At 36.4% G+C, this 20,023-nt stretch overlaps 1 protein-coding gene across 1 annotated transcript in view; it reads right to left on the reverse strand.

The window, feature by feature from the left end:
• Positions 1 to 5,864: 5,864 nt before the first annotated feature.
• The window catches only part of DCHS2 (dachsous cadherin-related 2), a gene marked incomplete at its 5' end in the record, with an annotated part of 172,806 nt that continues 158,647 nt past the window's right edge, over positions 5,865 to 20,023 (reverse strand). The window contains 4 exons of the mRNA XM_016144623.2: positions 5,865 to 9,367; positions 11,440 to 11,572; positions 12,520 to 12,806; positions 14,601 to 14,731. Coding sequence (XP_016000109.2) covers positions 6,741 to 9,367; positions 11,440 to 11,572; positions 12,520 to 12,806; positions 14,601 to 14,731 — 3,178 coding nt within the window. The remainder of the gene's footprint in view (positions 9,368 to 11,439; positions 11,573 to 12,519; positions 12,807 to 14,600; positions 14,732 to 20,023) is intronic.

Below are 20,023 nucleotides of genomic sequence, written 5' to 3' on the forward strand. Positions count from 1 at the left end.
TTCTGCTTTTATATCTAGTACTTCTTTCCTTGTATTAGTCATATAAATTTGAATTCTACTTTCAGTAGACTTAGTGTGGGGTTTCGTTCTTCTAGAAGGCAATGTTGGTTGTGTATTTCTGGAAGCTCTGGTGACTCAAATACACTAGCATAATCTAATTTCATTTTAATCCTTCTACACTCATCTACAAAGTGGGTGTTTCATAGCCCTTCCTGCTTCTGACAGTTATTTTCGGGCCTGCCTGCTAAGTTTCCCCTCCAAGGATAGACCCTTCCTTGAGTAGGTGAGTTTTTGTTGCTGATTCCTTATTCTTTGGCTCAAATAAAATTGGACATTCTTTCTTTTCTCCTCCCTCTTACCGCCAATAGTTGGCACTTTTGTTTATCTGCTTTGATTCTAGGATTGTAGGGATAATTTTACTTTTTGTTAAAGATGTTGCCCAGGAGTTTTCACTTTCACTGTTCTAGGTGCTCTAACTGCTTTGTAAGGTGATTTGGGAACATTTAAAAATCTGCATTGACGTTGCCCAAACTAAAACCTAAACCAGTTTCTCTCCTTGGCTTTTGGGATGCCAGACTATTCTGCTTTTCTGTCCCACTTCAATACCTGGTTTTCTTTGTTGTTTGTTTGTTTTTCTGAGAATTATTTGCTGGATCTTCTTTCTCTTTTTTGACTTCTTGCTCAGTGTCACAGTGAGGGTGGGTGGAGCGGGGGGTTGGTCCTGGGATCTTTTCTCTATTTCCACTTACTCTTCAATGATCTCATCCAATCCCATGACTTTAAATACTATCCGTTTACCCGATGACTCCAAAATTTCTCTATATACCCCTAAATTCTTCCTTAAACCCTAGACTTATGTGTAACTTTCTACATGCCCCACATCAAATTCATTATCAAGACTTGCAACATTACCTCCAATGTATAACTTGACTCTGTTTACTTCCACGTATAACACCCCAGCTGAGCCACAGTCATCACCATCTGAAATTACTACAATAGCCAATTAACTGGGGTACTATTACTATACTGACCTTCTCCCTATCCCTACCTTGGCCTATTTCCCACAAAGTAGCCAGTTACTCTTTAAAAATATAAATCCGATAATATCATATCTTGAGCAAAAACTAACAATGACTTCACATAACGCTTGGAACAAAAGCCGAAGCGTTTTACGTAGCCTACAAGGCCCTATGTCATCTGAACCTTAGTTACCTCTATGATCTTATTTCCTGCTGCTTTTCTTCTCACACTAGTTCTAAGCCACATTGGCTTTATGGTTTCCCAAACACTCCACGTGGCTTCTTCTTCTAGGTTCCTGTACTTGCTGACATGTGTACCTTCAATGCTTTCCCCAGATCTTTCCATGACTCATTCATTTCATTTGGTTCAAACAGCATCCTATCAGAGACACTGCCCCTGCCATATCCCCCACACCCTGTCAATCTCTTGTTTGTTTTTCTTGACGTCCTTCTTTAGTTTTCTTCATATCATAGCATTTATCATTACTTGAAAGTATATTTTTAATTGTTCTCTCCCACCATAAAATATAAGTGCTGTAAATGCTCTGGCCTTATCTATTCCAGTCACACTTACATTTCCAGAGCCTAGGTCCATGCCTTGTCCACAAAAGATACTAATTAACTTTTGTTGATTAAATCTATGAAGTATTCCCCAATTATACTTTCTTATAACTTGTTATAGTACTTTCGATTGTCCTAAGTTGAAATTTTTACTCTACCTTTGCTTTTATATTTAAAAAAGATCTTTTTCACCTTTATCCTATGTCTTTCTTCTAGTTCTTATGGTTTCATTTTAGCTTTTAGTCATTAATCCAGGTAGAATTCACTTTTGTTTATGATATGAGGAGAAATAGCTTCACTTTTACTCCCTCTCCCAATTTACCACTATGCATTTATTAAATAATCTGTACTTGTTTAAAGCATCACTTTTAACACATATTAAGTATATGGCTTATATAGAATATTTTTCATAAATTCCTCATGTTGCTTTTACTTTAAATTATAACAAATTTTGATGTAAATATTCTAGGCATACCTACTGAACTATATACTCTTATTTTATTGATAGAACTTCATCCTGATACCCATTGGGCAGTCGTGGTTTATTACGGGATCTGAAATTAAATTAAACCAATGTGCTCGGTCATGTACTGTAGCTGTCTCAAACAATATGCTTTTTAATGTCCTCTATAACTTGTTTCTATTATGTGTAAAACTCACAAGAAATGGACATATATTGTGAGAAAAGGAGAAAGAAAACAAACCAGTGATGGAAGGAATTTCTCGTCACTTGACTTTGTCTAAGATATTCTATAATATTTTGATGGGATCTTTGCACTTACTTTCCTTCTGCCCTGTGACTCACTAAATCACAGGGCTGTGTTAGAATTTACACCTGAGGGGTTCTAGGCCTACGAATCTGCACCCTCGCTTTATAGCACCCTCTGTGCCCATTTACATATGTCTTCATTCATTCTATGAAACATCTGTATTTCATAATACGAGTTGAGACCAGGACTTTGCCCTGAGGGTTTACTATCTAACAAGGAAATCCATGTATTTAGTTTTCTAACCAAAATAATGCTTTCTCATTCAAGAGATGCACTTGCGCATCTGCTATTTATTTGGTATGCTTTCCCCTTCTCTGTTACTCACGTCACAGTTTTGGTTTAGCAAATAAGTATATTGGGTGAAATGAGGAAAATCATGCAGGGTGAAATGAGGAAAATCATGCTGGCCAAAACGGTAGGAAGTGTTAAATTGTCATCAAATAGTCGAGTACCGCGTTTATAAGAGAAAGGTATCGTTTGATATTCCAGCTTTTTTGCTAGATCTTTCTAAGATTGCTATAATTTTGTTTCTAATGGACAATTTTTTTTTATTTATATGGAACCAAGATAATTTATGAATTCAAATAAAATTGACAATATTTGAGGAGAAACTATCAGCTATGCCTGTGTATTATATACTGTGGTTTAAGAGTTATATAAAATGTAATATTTTAATATAAGATCATGACCATTAAGCAAGCACTCATTTTTTAAAAGGACAAGCTACCAGAAAAACAATCAGGAACTAAAATTTCATATTCTGTCCCAAATGCCTTCTGACCTTCCATTACTTAGTATATGTATAAAGTCACCAACTTAAAATTGTGGCACTCTCAATGCCAAAGTTATGTAGAGTGAGAAATAAGATAAGGCAGTCATTCTAATTTTTTTATCCTATAATTCACCAAAGGAAAAAAAAATTCTAGTTTTCATGGTCAAATATATTCTAGTTCATTGTTGCCTAGATTTAGGTTCAGAACCTGATAAACCTAAAATTTCAGACGATGGAGACTTTAAAGAAACAGAAATGAAGGAGGAAAAAAAGATTCTTCATGGGGAGGGAAGGAGGAAGGGAGGGAAGAGAGAGACAGAGAGGCAGAGAGACAGAGATTTAAAAAATATTTTTTACGAAGCCTTAATATTTTCCTTTCTTGCATTTGTCTACCTGTGCCCTAAACTATTCTTTTTCAGATTTAATCCTTTATCTTCTCTTCTCTCTCTCTCTCCCTCCATCCCTGCAATGGGCGAATGCTACTTTGATCATTCAGTGACTCACACAGGAATGCTGGTTTTGGTCATAAGCAAAGCTTCTGCAACCTCACTGAACCTGGTGTCCCTCTTGGACAGAAAGATTTTCCATACTAACTCTCTCTGGCTATGACCAAACAGATGGCTCAGTAATTTTAAGCTCAACTAAAACATGCTGTAAAAATACACCCAACAAGCTCATCGTATCATGTGCAAATAATCTACTAACCATATTTACTCCATATACTTCATTACTTTGAAGTGGACTATCATCTTAGATCTTTTTGGTTAAGTTTTGATTTTTTTTTTCTTTACTTAAAGTTAAGGTATATGGAAAATAGCAAAACAAAACAAAAATAATACAACATTTGTTTGGAAGTAGATAATTTTAAAATTAGTAATTAACTTCCATCACTATAACTTCTGGAAAACACAGCAAGGAGGGCTTTGAAACCGAAGGTAAAGGTGCTGAGAAACACAAATCCTGTCTCAACTGAACATTTATTATAGACTTAGTATGTATACATATAAGCAGCCAGTAGTTTATAACACATTTTAATATTTTTAGAGAACAGTTAAATGATCCAATCCCTAAAGATACAGCATTTTTCCCTTTCTTCGCCCAGGAATCTGTTTTGAAAGCCAATTCAATGATTACTACTAGGACATGGAATTTTGATATCCATTTGGTACTGATTTACACCAGCATTTTTAAGGCCGCCAACAAGAAAGTCCAGAATTTCAAGCAGCCAAAATTCCACAAGAGACAACTGTCTTTTATTTTATAGCTTATGAATTTGGGGCTTAATATAATTTTCCCACTAACAAGTTCTGTACCCCCTCCAGAGTGCTAAAGCCGGTGTGTCGATCAGCAATGTAAAACAGAACATATGAGGCAAGTTAATATTAAACTTGAAGGAAAACTGTACAAATTATATTGTTTATTTAGGGAAAAAAGCACTCTAGCTGAAAGAGCTGACATATAATTTATTGTGAACACTTAACCAGCATGTTCACATTTTTACTCTCAACCCACTTGTAGCATTTGTTTGGTGGTGGTGTGGCGTTGGATACAGTATTAATAAAGTCGTCATTACAAATACACTAGATATTGGTTAGGAATGGCTCTAAATACTTCATGCCTTCTGTTTTTATTAAATGTCTAGAAAAAATGCAGAATCATGTCTAGAATCAGTAATAAATCATGGGTAAATAACTTAGGGAAGAGTTATATATATAACTCTTTTTAAGCATAAGGAAATAACCAGTTTAATTAAAGATAACCAAATGTTCTTGGTTCTTAGAAATAATGCTGTTGCAAAACAAAACTTCCTCATATAATTAGAAGAAAAAAAGTCTTTGTATCTTCAAAGTCATCTTTTAAAGGAAATCAAAAAGAGAATAAACATTGGAAATTTTAAAGTGTTTTTTTTTTTTTTTTTTTTAAAGAAAAAGTATAAAATCTTCTTCCCCAGATGCTCTGGAAAAAAAAAAAAAAAAGGAGAAACATGCATCGTCCTTTAATATTTAAGTGTTCAGTCCCTAAAAGATTCCAGGCTTGTCCAAAAACCTTCATGTTTCATATAAGTTCTAACTTGTTCTCAGTTTGTCAGAAAAGATATATAATTAATGAAATTAGCATAGGAAGCCTTAGAATTGATATCTACAAAACTAGATATCAAACACAACACCCCGTAATGTTTTTCAGTAAAGAGATATGAGAGTTATCTCACATAATTTTTCAGTTTAGGTCTATTGAAAAAATAAAGGAAATATTTCTATAGCAGAAGCCCACACTAACCACTAAGAAAACCATACTGGATGTCCATTAGAATCCTAAACTCTTATTCCGAGACTGGTCATGCTGCCTACCATGGATGACTTCTGGACCACCATCATCAGCATGTGCTCTGCTTTCCTGGAATGAATAAGAATCTTTGATGGATTCTCACACTCACCAGAGAGGAGGATATAGCATTATATGTGAACACCATACAACACCACGATATTTCTGAAACAGTAACTATAGAAAACAGAATTATTAAACTGTGTTGCCAAACTACTCCATCTAATGACAGAGTTAATCATGAGTACGAACAAATGGAAGAAAGACTTCTGACATCCGTTCTTAACTTTCATAGTAGAAATATTTATATGAAAAAAACTTCGTTTAAAAAATATTGCTAAATTACTCTATAAAAAATTTTAGCTAATAACATAATTCTATCTATGCAAATGTTTAAAAATGACATTGAGTGGATAAATTATTTCTCACCAAAAGTTACTATATGTAGAAGAAAATAAAATGAATATTTACAAATTAATCTTCAAACTTTAATGTCTGTACCCGTACCATGTTACAAGACAGAGCATTTGAAAAAAAAAAAAAATCATTCTATTTGTAAAGAAGGCCAAGGAAACATGTCTAAGGTGACAGCCAACCACATGCTTATTGCTTTTATCGATCCAGTCTCCTCTGAATGTTTCTGGTTCACTTAATCAGGAATAATTTTCTTATTTGGCATAAAGTCATGACAAATTTCATTCTTAATTTATCATTCAATTTCCAAAAGACACCACATTAAAATTCAAATTATGGCCAAACTCCACAAATGTGGCCAATACGGAAAGTGGAGAAATGCATCTCTAAATATATCGTATCTACAGAAAATTGCTTCACTTTAAAACTTGTTTGTCCTCCCGAATTTCCCCTCTGTTGGTTTCTATCCTACAATCATTCTTTGTTCAGTCTTTACTATTTAATCAGCAGTAATGTGACCAAGTGTACTATATCTGTACTTTACTCCCATTTATTTTCATATAAACACGTTGGCAGTTGGTCAAGTTCATTGTGTCCTTTGGAAATCTAATCATATAGAAAACCAGGTATGACAGAATATATACTACTCACTATATACAAAGGAGTCCTGAGAGCAAAACATAAAGGTTAAAAGAGGGAATAACTTTTCATTAAGGCAGGAAGAAATCTGAGAAACTTAAATGAGGAGGTTCTAAAAACCCTGACTAAATTATATCACTCACTTGTAGATAAAATGAACCCAACCTCGAGGAGCTTGCTTAAGAATGTTCTGTTCAGTCATTCATGAGCAAAGGTAAGCAGGCGCTTGACATCTTTATCATTTTATATTTGAACTTCATCTTCTGCTTTAAGTTCATGGCATGTATCACTTAAACGTGTTCCTAATATTTCTCCATCTGACAACACTGGAGTCATGATAGGGGTCTGTGTGGTCAGTAAGGAAAGAGATGGAGAAAAGCTGGGAGTCATGACTTCTGGCAGAGAGTTGAGATGGTAGAGAAAGGGGGAGCGTGGGCATTTCTGAAGTACTCGCCCTGAGGTCATGGCCGGCATTCTTGGTGGAACTGCTTTAATCCCAGGTTGGGCTACTGCTGTTATCAGAGGTGGTGGGAAAACAAAAGATTTATTCTCCTTGGGGATGCCAGGCACATGTAAATGTTCATCCTTAAGTTTTGCAATATCATTAAATACTGAGGCAAGAGGTTGGAACTTGGGTTCCCAACTAAGGAGACAGTCCCAAGGACAGCTGCCTCTCCCCTCAGGATCGGAGGTTCTCTGGGTCGAAAGAGCTGCACATCTTGTGTCCTGATCACCCAGAATAAAAACAGACTCTTTTCTGGCCTCGGCCAGGATGCCCACTTTCACCTCTCTCTTCTTTAGTGTCTGAGGTAGCACATTATTCTGAACGTAGATTGTGCCACAGCCTTCTTCTCCGTCTCCTTCCTTAAATGTATGGCCAGTCTCTGCTGTCTCAACAGTGACGGTGACATCTGTTTCCCCAGACAGGCTAGAGAGCTGGTCTGAGTCCCTCGGGATTCCAGAGTCTGGCACCCTGGACCCCCGGTCACTCAGAGCTGAGCCCGAGTCCTTTCTGTAAGGGTGCTCATTTATTCTCTGGATCTCCTTATCTTCTGCAGTTTCTCCTTCCACAGAGCAGTGGCCACTGGAGTTGGAGTGCCGGTACAGATTTACAATGTCCTTTTCCATGAAACTCATTAAACCCAGCCATTCCAGCGCGGAGTCCGCGGGCACCGCCTCGTCACTGCAGTCATGAGTCTTCCGGAAGGGCTCGAGCGTGCTGGCATCTCTGGTCAGTCGCAGATTGACATCTGAGGATGATGACGTTTTCTTTTCTTCAAAATTGTTTACTGCGTCCTTTGGTTTATGTCTTAAAATCAGGACAATTAGAATGAAGATGAGTAACAGGAACACTAAAAAGGAGACCATGAGGCTGATGGAGAAGCTGCTGGCTGACACTGCTGAGCGTTTTCCTTCTGAGGAAAAAGACACATTCACAAAAACAGTACAAGAAGTGAATTTGGAGTCCTGTTTGGGGCTATGAGCGGTTATTTTCATTTCAATGGCGTCTTCTGTGCTGACTTTACTTATTAGGGGAAGTGCTCTAGTCAAATAAATATTTCCATTAGTTCTATTTACTGAAAAGAAAGGAGATGGAGTTTCAAGGGAGTAAAGAATAACACCATCGATACCAGCATCTGCATCTGACGCTTCCACTCTGCCAATCAGCTGTCTTACGTTATTATTCTTTTCTGGGAGGTTGAAAAAGTATTGTTCTTGAGTGAAAATGGGTTCAAACTCATCTGTACCTTCGATATCCACCCAAACCATTAAGGAGGCTGTTGAGTCCCCTCTGTCTTTTGCCTGAACTATGAGGCAGTATTTATTGTCTTTTTCATAGTCAAGGACTTGCTTGGCATGAATATCCCCCGTCAAAGGGTCAATGAGGAAGGGCTCTTGATCAGGAGGTGCTCCATGCATGATAGAACAGGAGGATAAAATAGAATAGGTCAGTTCTCCATAAGGACCTGCATCAAAATCCAAAGCGTTTACAGAACATACAGTGGAGAAAAGAGGCACATTTTCAGGAACAACACAGTTCAAGCTTGAGAACATAAACTGGGGTGCATGGTCATTATCATCTAGGACGCTAACAAACACAACCGCGAAAGAAAAATGTTTCTTTTCTTCATCTGAAGCTTGGATAGTTAAAGTGAATTTTACCGTTTCTTCATAATCCAGAGGTTTTATCAGATAAAGAACTCCGGTTTTTTCTTCTAAGTGAAAATGCCCCTTCTCATTTCCAGAGATTATGTGGTAGAGGATTTCTGCATGTGAACCCAAATCACAGTCACTGGCTGAGACCACAGTGATGTGACTCCCTAGAGGGGTACTCTCCTTGACATGGGCATGATATTTTACAGTGTTGAATTTAGGTGGATTATCGTTGACATCAAGTACTTCTATCCATACGATGGCTGTGGAACTCAATGGAGGGCAGCCGTGGTCAGATGCCAGAATGACAAGCTTATGACTGGCAGAAGTCTCTCTGTCCAGATTGTGAAGCAACACCAGATAACCAACTTGCTGAAAAGGATATTCTGAATGAATGAAACTAGTTTCCACGTGAAAATTGTTCTGTGAATTACCATTGATGATGGAATATTCAACGTGTGTGTTCTCACGGGTCCAGTCGTGGTCAATGGTTGAAAAGCTGACAAGTGTGACTCCAATCCTAGCATCTTCACTCAAGCTAAGATTATAATATTCTACTGCAAATTCAGGGGCATAATTGTTCATATCTTGTATTTCTATCTCTACTAGGGTAAGAGCCCTCAGGTCAGGAACTCCACCATCACTGGCTTCAACAAGAAACTGAATTGTCGATTTTTTATCCAGAAGTAAGACAGGATCGATAGTAAATATTGTACCTGAAACAACACATAGCATTTAAATATTGTTAAATTAAAATTCCATGACCCATTTAGTCAGTAAATATTTGTAAAATATTTACGAATGTGTTTAGTTATCTATTAGATTTGTTACTTAAGTAATAACCAAGAGTAACTCCAAATAGAAAATTAAAATTATTATATTTATACTTTTGTAACACTTAAGATCTAGAAATAATGTTCTTGGCATTCACTCTATTCAATATATATGCTGCTTATAAATGACTTTGCCACAAATTTCTCTTAATTCTATTTTTGTATAATAAGTTATTCCATTGTTATTTTTTTAAAAGGAAGATGTGTTATTTGAAAAATGCATACCCCATTCTACCACCCATAGACACATGTATAGCAACATTCTAGCATATAGATATTTATTCTGGAAATACTGGTTCACACCACTCTAGTCAATTGAAAGCAATAAACATGATAATGCAGAGTAGCAACTACTGCTTAATTATAAAAATGTATTTCCTAAAGCTCTTGGATAATTGGACAGATGGGATTTCCCCTTGTTGATGAAATATTTTTAATACATTGTATTGTTTTAATACAGAAATGGGTACTTTTTATAAACATGTATGTAATGACAGTCTTCTAAGATAAATGTTTTAAGTATGGTCAATAAAAAAAGAATACAGAATGCTGTCATTTAAATGCCACATTTCAGTTGGAGTCTCACCATGAACTAAACTGACTTGATAAGATTTAATGTTTTAAAACATTCTAGCCAGTATCTCATTGCAAAGTTTGTTGATAACACAGGTCAAGCAAAAGGGTTGCTGGAACTGAGTGCTCAGAGAGACCACTGCCTGCCTTCCACACCGATTTGCTGTGGACAGGGCAGGAGTTGCCATCATCTGAGGCCAAATATATATATATATATATATAAAATAAGTAAGTAAATAAATGAGAGAGAGACAGAGACAAGAGACAGAGAGAGGGAAGAGAGAGAAGGAAAAGAAAAGGAAAGCCAAATTTCCGACACGTTTAAATTCATACAATAGCCATTTATCCACACCTGCAGCAACATTACCTGCTTCTCCTATTACAGCACTCTGTGGACCCCGTGCTGGTATTTCATGACTAAATTCTCCTTTCAGGTGATCCTGAGGTTAAATTTTTTTTTAATTGAGATGTAATCGATATATAACATTATATTAGTTCCAGGTGGACAACCCAATGATTTGACATACGTATATATTGAGAAATGATCACCACAGTAAGTCTAGTTAACATCCACCATCCTGAGATGTCGACGTTTAAATCAGCCCTCACTCGTGGGTAGCGATGGAGAACACTCAGTGTACTGTGTCCCAGGCTCCTCTTTTCTACAGTGTGCTCTGTTAGGGGCTGTGCTTGATTAACTATTATTCATCTTTATAAAATTTAGCTTCAGTGTTTACTCACTGTTAAACATTCTCTGTACAATGCTTAGCTGTTCTAATCTGAAATCGCTTGCCCGAACACATTTCAGAGCCAAAAATGTCTTGCTCTGATAAAAATACAGAGAGCCTAGAAAGTCATCAAATAAACCAGAACACCACAATGTTTTTTACTTAGTAGAGATGCTCAAATAATTTTCTTTTTTTGGTTCTTATGAAATGTATGATGCTATGACTAAACTTTTTGTACTTCAGCTTAGATAAAAAACTTCTAAACTCTAGTAACATGAAGTCCTCAGTACTAAATTAATCCATTCAACTTCATTTGAATTTTGTTGAGGCCTGGGATAACTACCTGAACTGTGCCTAGTTGGACTGACGGACTAGGTGTGTACTGCTATATGGGGGGTCTCTGAACTCCTGAACCTTTGCCAGCATTTAATCAATTCCTTTTGCTTTCCAGCCACTGAGATGTTGGCAAAGAGAAATAACACTGGGATTTGCTACCCCAACATTCAATGTGAAGAGAAAAAAGACGGTGGCGTCTATAATTTAACCAGGGGGTGGGGCAGAGGAGCTATTTTAGGAGCATTTGGAAAGGATTATTTCAGGCTTCCACCCTGTAACTTAAACCTACGAACAGTAAGGCCACTATAAATAACTCACCATTCATAGCATCAATTGAGAATTCAGCGGCAGACGAAAGGATTCTATAAGAAAGGTGCTCGCTGCTTTCTAAGTCTGTGGCTGCCACGGTGAGCACGGAGTAGCCCACAGGCGCCAACTCGGGAATGGTGACCTGAGGTAAAAGAGAGAGACTCGACATGGTGCTTGAAGACTATAGATATTTTCACGAACGGGGCGAGAACATGAGATCGTTTTATTTATTTTGCTTGTGGAAAATATACAGAGAAGCTGCCTTTAATAGGGATATTAATTTATAGAGTTGACATATTAAGACGATTGTGTAGTGATCCCAGAATTCAGACAAAAATATGTTTTAAAAAACTGAATTCAGTTTTGATTTTTATTATGAAAAATTTCCTTCTAAGTTAGTTCTGTGTGGTAGAGGATAGTTCATATGTTCACTGATATATTATTACATTATGTACCTTGTGTAATTTAGCACACCTTCACAGAAGATCATGACTTAGGTTAGATTCCCTCCGCTGTTTACACAGAAATCTTGCATTTGCTACATCCAAGAATCCTGAAGCCTATTTTCAAGTACTTAGTTGAAAGCTATCATTGTCCTTACTGTTACAAGCATACACTATGCTCTAAAAGCTGAAATTCCACTTTACAGCTTTGTTCATGATTTGCTTCTACAAAATATTAATCAATACATCCCAAAAAAATGCCTGAGAAAAAAAAAAGTTTTCCCAAATTAACTGCCGATAATCCACACTGCCTTATTGCTCATCTATGGCTTTGAAAATATCAGGCGAGTTCCAATTGTTATGAATAACCAGTCCCCAATCCCTGAAAACTAAAGAAATGGTGACATACTTTCATAGGATGATATATGAAAAAATACATACTTAAAAAACTGATTCAAATGAGATATTCAATTCCATATATACTTCTATCCTCCATGATATTAAATAGAAAACCATCAGCATCAACTTAAGCACTAAAAACAGCGACTACTGTATGCCTAAATTAGTCTGTCGACAATGGTAACCTTACATTCTACCCTGTTCTTTCTCGTTTTGGCTGTGTTCAGCATCTCTTTAAGCTATTTACCTGGTAAAAATCTTGAGAAAATACTGGAGGGTTATCGTTGACATCCAACACACGGATGATAAGTGCTCCCTCTGTGTGGTGCACTGAATCAGAAATTTGGATAAGCAGCTCATATTCAGTAGCTTCTTCAAAATCTAACATTTTCACTAGCACCACCACTCCAGTGTTTGGATCAATAGCAAACTTGGTTCCAGGATTACTTTCTTTGGAGAAACTGAAGATGAAAGCTGAATTCAAATCCACATCATGAACTGATATCCGAGTCACAATTACACCAGGCAAAGAATCTGAAATAGCCATGATCGATGTCAGTCTCCATTAAAATTCATCCTTTGAAATACTTTTCTTTAATAGTTCAAGCCAAGCATTTTTATTTTAAGTCCAACTTGATTTGCTGTTTCTTGGCATGATTTCTCATACAAAGCTCGTTATAAACTGAACAAAAACTTTGAAGAATTTATAAGCCCAATAAAAGCAAAAATTTACCACTGAGTGGGGAATTGAGGAGGTAGGGTATATTCAATTTTTATATTACATTTTTTATTGTATGCTTATGACACAACTCCAGGACCAAGAAACATTCTAAGCCACTTATTTGTACTATATAGTTTCTGTATCAAAATCATATATTCATGGGAGAATGGGTGGGAAGAAGGTTATTACTCAAAACATCAATACAAAACATAAGATTCTGAAAAGTAGGCAAGATTTAAATAAAAATATTTGGACGCTGAAGTTAGAAATAAGTTCCTTGTACTTATTTTTGCAAAATTATTTCTTTTGGAGTGGCAGATATACTGCTTCCTTCCCTTAAAGTGAGACACTCAACATTATCAAGACTATGGAAAGACAGAGTACACATAGCACATGTGATGAAAGCCAATGTCTAATATGATTCACCAAAAAAATATTACAAAAGAGATGACATACTAAATGTCTCACACACCATATGTGTTCTCTAGCCTAAATTACCATGAAAGGGACTTTGTTTTTAAGCTAACATGTATATGGTGCAGGTAGGAAGAAGATGTCAAGGTATTCAGAATAGTTCCTGGTGTACACCAACCACACCTTATCCCTTTCAGTATGCTTTATGCTTTATGATATATTTATACTGGGCACACTGTTATATCTTCATGCTAATATATGTGCTTTGGAATAATACCTTCAGTAAAAGCAAATGGAAATATATTGAGTAGGTGGGAGCCAAAACTGGAGAATTTTTTTATTGGTAGAATATTTTAGAATGTTCAGAATATTTGTAGATATCCTTCCATAGAGAAATTTCTGGAATATATCCCTCTGTGAGTGGTGATATTTATAATTTGTTTGGAAGACTGGACACAAAACTTTAGGAATGCCTTAGGAATAAGTTTGGCATTAAGAGTAAAAGGAGAAAGGCAAGTAAGGGGCCACTGCCATTTGTAATTTCAACTATAAAGAGTTGGGTTGGGTTTTACCATGAGGGCCATTGACCACAGACAACTTTGGGATCATAGTCTGTGGGGTCATCATAGAACCCAGAGACCCAATTAAGATTAATAAGCGTATCATGTAAAAGTTTGTATTTTCCACCTCTACCACTAATGTAAAATGTTTCTGCAGTGTCAAAGTTTAGGTTACATTAGAGGAAAATGATGACTTTGTATGATGGACATCTGATTCCTTTCACTTATTACTAGTCATTAGCATACTGCAAAGACTGATGGTTATCAGTCTAGGTCGCTTCTTCTCAGAGGAATTTTAGGATGATCATCACAGTCAATAAAATATGCTTCTTCATAGAGTAGATCTTTTTAAGAAATGTCAGTGCACAAAAAGAACCTATGTGGAATAGTGATTTAAGCATGGGGAACTGGCATCCTGCTGATCTGAATGCAAATCCCAGCTTTCACATTTACCTTCTTTGACATTCGATATGAAACTTTTGATCATCCATTTTCTATCCTGCAAAATGAAGATGATAACTATTTATGTTGCCTACTCATTGAGTATTAGCACTCATATTTAATACAGTGCCTGGCTGAAAAAAAGGTAGATGACATTATACATGTTAATCTATTCCAAATTGCCACACTTACTTTCTGCAATTTCCACTGCTTCAAGGGGCAGAAAAGTTGGAGCATTGTCATTTACATCAGTCACCTGTATCTTGACCACAGTTGTGCCAGAAAGCCTGGGCATCCCTTTATCTGTGGCTTGCACAATCAAGCTGGTTTGGAAAAGAATCAAGGAATATTACCCATCATCCAAAGAATAAGAAAAACAACATAAATATCAAATTGAATATTTATATCCAGTTGAAAATATCCAGTTGAAAATTTTTAAATGAACTGGCTAGGTACTTTTATTTCTCCTCCTGGCTTTTTCTAAATTGCATCATTTAAAATTTATTTCAGAAGAACCATCACCTGAAATTTATTTATTTATTTAGAGAAGCAAATCCTGCAGGCTACCAGAGGTCATGAGGTATGTATGTCAAAACAAATATACCATTTCTGGGATACAGGCCGTAAAATTTATTTCTTTTTCCACTAAGAACCACTTAACAGGTATAAACACCAATACTTGTCTTTTGGATAAGCAGATTGTCTCTACCCTGCCATGCATGGCCTGGATATTGCTACATATTTCCATTTTACTATATCAACAAGAGAACTACTAAAAGATCACTTTGCATTGATTTTTTTTCAGACCCAAATTGCAAAACAATCAAAATTATAAAATGAAGAGAGGACATTTCCATGATTAATACATGTACAAAAAGTGCATGATTGGCTAGGACTATAAAGTAGATGCAGAAGTTCATGATCTGAAAGAATCCGTATCGATTTAATCTGTCTTGGATGATGGTACAACTAACTTGCTCAGCAACCAAATTAGAAACCTTCCTAGTGTCTTCAACTTCTCCCTTTCTGTTACCACCCTTCTAACATCCAACTACTTATGAGTCTGATAGATTTGATCTCCCGAGTATCACTTGAATCAGTTCTTGTCCATTCACCTCCACCTTCAGAGACTCAGAAAGGCTGATCAATCATCCTGCTTTTCCAGGGAATGAAGAGTTGCCTGTGACATGAGACTTTCAGTTTTTTAAAGCCAGGAGAGTCCTAGGAAAACAGGAACAAGTTGGTCTCTGTAGCTTCATGCCCTCATCGCCTTTTCCTGGAAGGCTGAGTAATCATTACATCCTTTCTCATCTGGAGTACTTGTTTCCTGAAAGTCTCACCTATTCCTATCGACTCCCTTTGCAACTCAATTGCTCTCTCTAAACTCCCCATCTAAAAATCCGATTCCCCTTTTTAAAAACCTTTCACTGACTCTCCATGTTTATAACAGGTGGTCCAAGCCAAGAGCACGTTTATGACCTTCTATGACCTGGCGTCTTTCTGGAATCCCTGTCCCTACACCCTCTTAGTCTTTTAAAGCTCACATCTGCCATAAGGCTAAAAAGAAAATGGGAGAAGATATTAGTGGGTTGAGTAGGTGAAAAGTTTCAACAAATTTCTGGAAAATGCAAGCAGATCGAGAAGTGATTTCTGATGAGTAGGTCAGAGGAACCACAGATTAAAATGCATCTGGAGAGAGGTAAAAATGAGTGAGAACCAGATTTGCCCCCATGTAACCAAGGAGATGTTCAAGATGTAGCAAATGGTAAGGTAAGATATTGAGCTAAAAATAGCTTGAAGATTATTTTAAACTCAAAATATAGAACAATCAAATGCCCTGCCTATTACTCTTTACCCCCAGGCAAAAGAATGGCTGATGATCATACTCAGAATAGGTAATATTGAGGGGCTGTCCCTCGGGAAATGGAAGCCCCTTCCTAGAGAAAAACAAACTCTCTGCATGTTGTCATTTGTATGTCATCCTGCAAAGCAGTCGACTTCCTCCCTAGTGCACCTGCAAGTGAAGCGTGCCGGTCAGTGAGCTCTGCCAGCCACCCAGGGGTTCTGGGACTTTGCTACTGCCTCACTCAGAAAGCCTCCAACACAAAAAAGAGAGCACAAAATAGAAAAGAGAAGAAATGAACCCAAAGGAAAGATATTGAAAGAACAAAAGAAAATGTAAAAACAATTTTAATTAATGATCTTGGGGAGACAGAAGACAATGAATGCATGCATAAATCAAGAACAAGAGGCTTTGGACAAGCTCAAATATCAAGGAAGAACTTTTAGAAATAAAAATATGTACAATATCCAAAAATTTTTTTTAAACTAGAAAACAAAAAATAAAGTTTATAAGGTTAAAATTAAAGCAGTCTCCCTGAAAAATAAAGCAAAAATAAACTAACACACAAAACAGGAAATGAAAAGTACAAGATAAAATAATACTGACAAAGGATCGATCCAGGCAGTCCTACGCTTGACCGAATAGGATCCAGGAAAAAGGAACAGGACAAAGTGAGCAAACAAACAAAACAAAATAAAACAGAAAGAGAGGCAATTAAAGATGAAATAATATTTTTAAAAAGTTAAAAGAAATATTTCTTCTTATTAAAAGAGCTCACTAAATACAAAGCACAAGACCTGCATCACATACATAATCATAGAATTTCTAAACATTATCAATAAAGAAAATAATCTGAAAACTTCCACAGAGAAGGAAAAAACAAATTGAATACACACCATGGAATTAGAATGGCACCAAATTTCTCAACAGCAACACTGGATTTTAAAAGATAACAGAATGAGACCTTCGAAATTCTAAAAAAACAATTTCGACTTCTAGATTATCCATTGTATAAATCATATGTGAGAATAGAATAAAGGTATTTTTAGACGTGCAAGAAATCAAAGAATTTACTTCCCCGGCACCTTTTTCTACAAAGCTACTGGGAGAGAAAACTAAGAAAGAGAAACACACGAAATCCATGCATGACACAGGCCCAACTTGGAAGAGCAATAAGGCAAAGTCGTGAAACAGCTGGCTTCACTGAGGACTGAGAGAGCCTGGTGCAAAACGTTAATGTTAGATCGGGAGAGCAGAAAGCAGCAGGAAGGAGGTCTCTGTGGAACATGGAGGACTTGAGGGTATTTTAAGTGAGAGGTGTTTGTGGGGGCAGGAGAGAGAAGACCTCCTTCCTCAGCTCCAGATCATAATTTTTTAAAATTTATTTTTTGGTTACAGTGGACATACAATATTAGATTAGTTTTAGGTGTATAACCTAGTGATTAGACATTTATATACCTTATGAAGTGATCACCCTGATAAGTCCAGTACCCATCTGACACACATAGCTATTACAATGTTATTGACTATATTTCCTATATCATACATGATTTTTAATTAGCTAAAGAGTATCTTTATTTTTGCTCTTCTGCTAGCTCTACAAACTTAAAATGCCCCCGCCCCAAATTCCAAACCTTATCTATGCTTCCTGCCTTTTCTATGTAGAAATTACAGAGTATTCCTCTCTGCTTTCTTGTTGAATAAATTCAACTGTCCACCATGTCCCATGGATTCTATAAGTGAATCGACGAGTAAGGATGCCCCCTCCTCCCCCCCCCCCCTGCTGCTTCTGCCACAGCACAGACCTTTTCACAGCTGTCGTCTAGCTTAGCTCATCTGCCTGATGCCAGTTCTCTGGTCTGCAAAGCATCCATTACCAGATGTCTTTTAAAAATAAAGATCTGAGCATTCACTCAATTGCTTACACTTTTATACAGCCTACAGAATAGGGTACAATTTCCATTACAGGGTATGTAAAGTCCTACAAAACTTGCCTGTGACCTACCAGCTTCTTTTTTGTTTTGTTTTGTTTTTTGTTTTTCAGATTATTGTGTGAGTTTTTCCAGTTTTATTGAGCTATGACTGACATACAGCACTGTATAATATTAACGTGTACAGCATGGCTTGATTTACATAAGTTGTGAAATAATTGCCACAATACATTTAGTTAACATCTATCATCTCAAATAGACACACAAAAAAAGAAAAAAAATGTTTTTATCATTGTAATGAGAACTCTTAGAACAAAACTACTTTCTTAATGATTTTCAAATATACCATAAAGCAGTGTTAACTACAGTCACCAAGTGGTACATTTCATCCCCGGTACTCGTTTCTCTTACAACTGGAAGTTTATACCTTTTGGCCACCTTCGCCCTATTCCTCCGCATCCCTAGCCTCTTTTTTGTCACTCCACACAGATGCACTGTTACTTCCAAATACATCGAACGCTTTGGCATGTCTCTGCCTCTCCTCACACTTTCTGCTTGGAAGTCCTTTATCCCCTTTACCATGGGGAGTCAAGAGATTGGGGTTCCAATCCAGCCCTACTGTGCATGGGTTTTGTATTTTGGAAGAGATAATTAGCATCTCAGCCCATTTCCTACCTTGTATATGAAATGAGCATTCAAAGGAGAGTATGAGTTTAGCATTGTTCTTGGCAATGATTGCCCTTTGACCTTGAATATTTATGATGGAAATTGAATTTTTAAACAATTTAACTCTTATTTGCCTAAGATTTTTTTATTGCTTGCTTGAAAAGTCTTTCAAAAGACTAAAAACGTTGGCCCTGAAGTGTTATAAGGCTCACATGAATATCAATTATCAACTTAAATAGTGATAAGCTTCCCTATGTCAGTTATAAGTGTTGGCAAGCAGTGATTCAAACCCAATTACTGCATGCTCACACTATGCATGTGTTATTTAATAAATTGCAAGCTGGAACTTACTGGTTATTATTATTTTAAGTTTCTAAAGTTCTTTTTCGTGTTTTGTAAATATACAGGTACATACTTTTAAGATTCAGTCACATGGTACAATAGGAAGCCCTACTATGACTGTTCACATGCACAAGAATCTCAGTTCTACATTTACAGCTGCATATTCTTGGCAAACTTTACCTCTTTGAACTTCAATTTCCTCATTCTGTAACTCTTAAGTCTATTATGGAAATTCAACATGTAAAGCAGGTGGTCCATAAATTATTCTGATTTTTAGTATGCTTCCTGCCATGGATTATAATGGCACTCAATTTTCGAGCTCTCTGAAAACAAGAACTATTTCATATGTCATTACATCTCATGCTTGGTAGTGTTTTAAATTCAGAAACATTGATCAGATAGAATTTAAGGTCTATTTTATAATTTGTCATCGTCTTTCCACTGAGTTTTCTTATAGGTAGCTTAACATGAGGACTAAAAATTATTTAATTTTTATTTGATGCTTTTATAGTAGAATCATAATTTACAATATCTTTTTTCCCTTTTCTTTCATTTTATGTTGTAAAACAGAGAATCAGAATTGAGAATATTTTCCTCAATTGGACAAAATAACAAAATATTTCAAAAGTTAAGAAAAAAAGCTAAATGACACCTTTTCCAAAGCATTCACTAAAGGTATAGCACATTAGGGGAAAATCATCCTATATTTCCTGCTGCCTTAAATATCAGAGGAAAAAAAAAAACTGAAGAGGAAGAGAAGCCACAGAGGGCAAGGGAAACCGAGAACCTCGAGAGGCAGGTGGTTTAGAATAATTCTTTGGCTTGGTGATGCT

Source organism: Rousettus aegyptiacus, unplaced genomic scaffold (genome assembly GCF_014176215.1).
Source record: "Rousettus aegyptiacus isolate mRouAeg1 unplaced genomic scaffold, mRouAeg1.p scaffold_m13_p_16, whole genome shotgun sequence".
Lineage (NCBI taxonomy): Eukaryota > Metazoa > Chordata > Mammalia > Chiroptera > Pteropodidae > Rousettus > Rousettus aegyptiacus.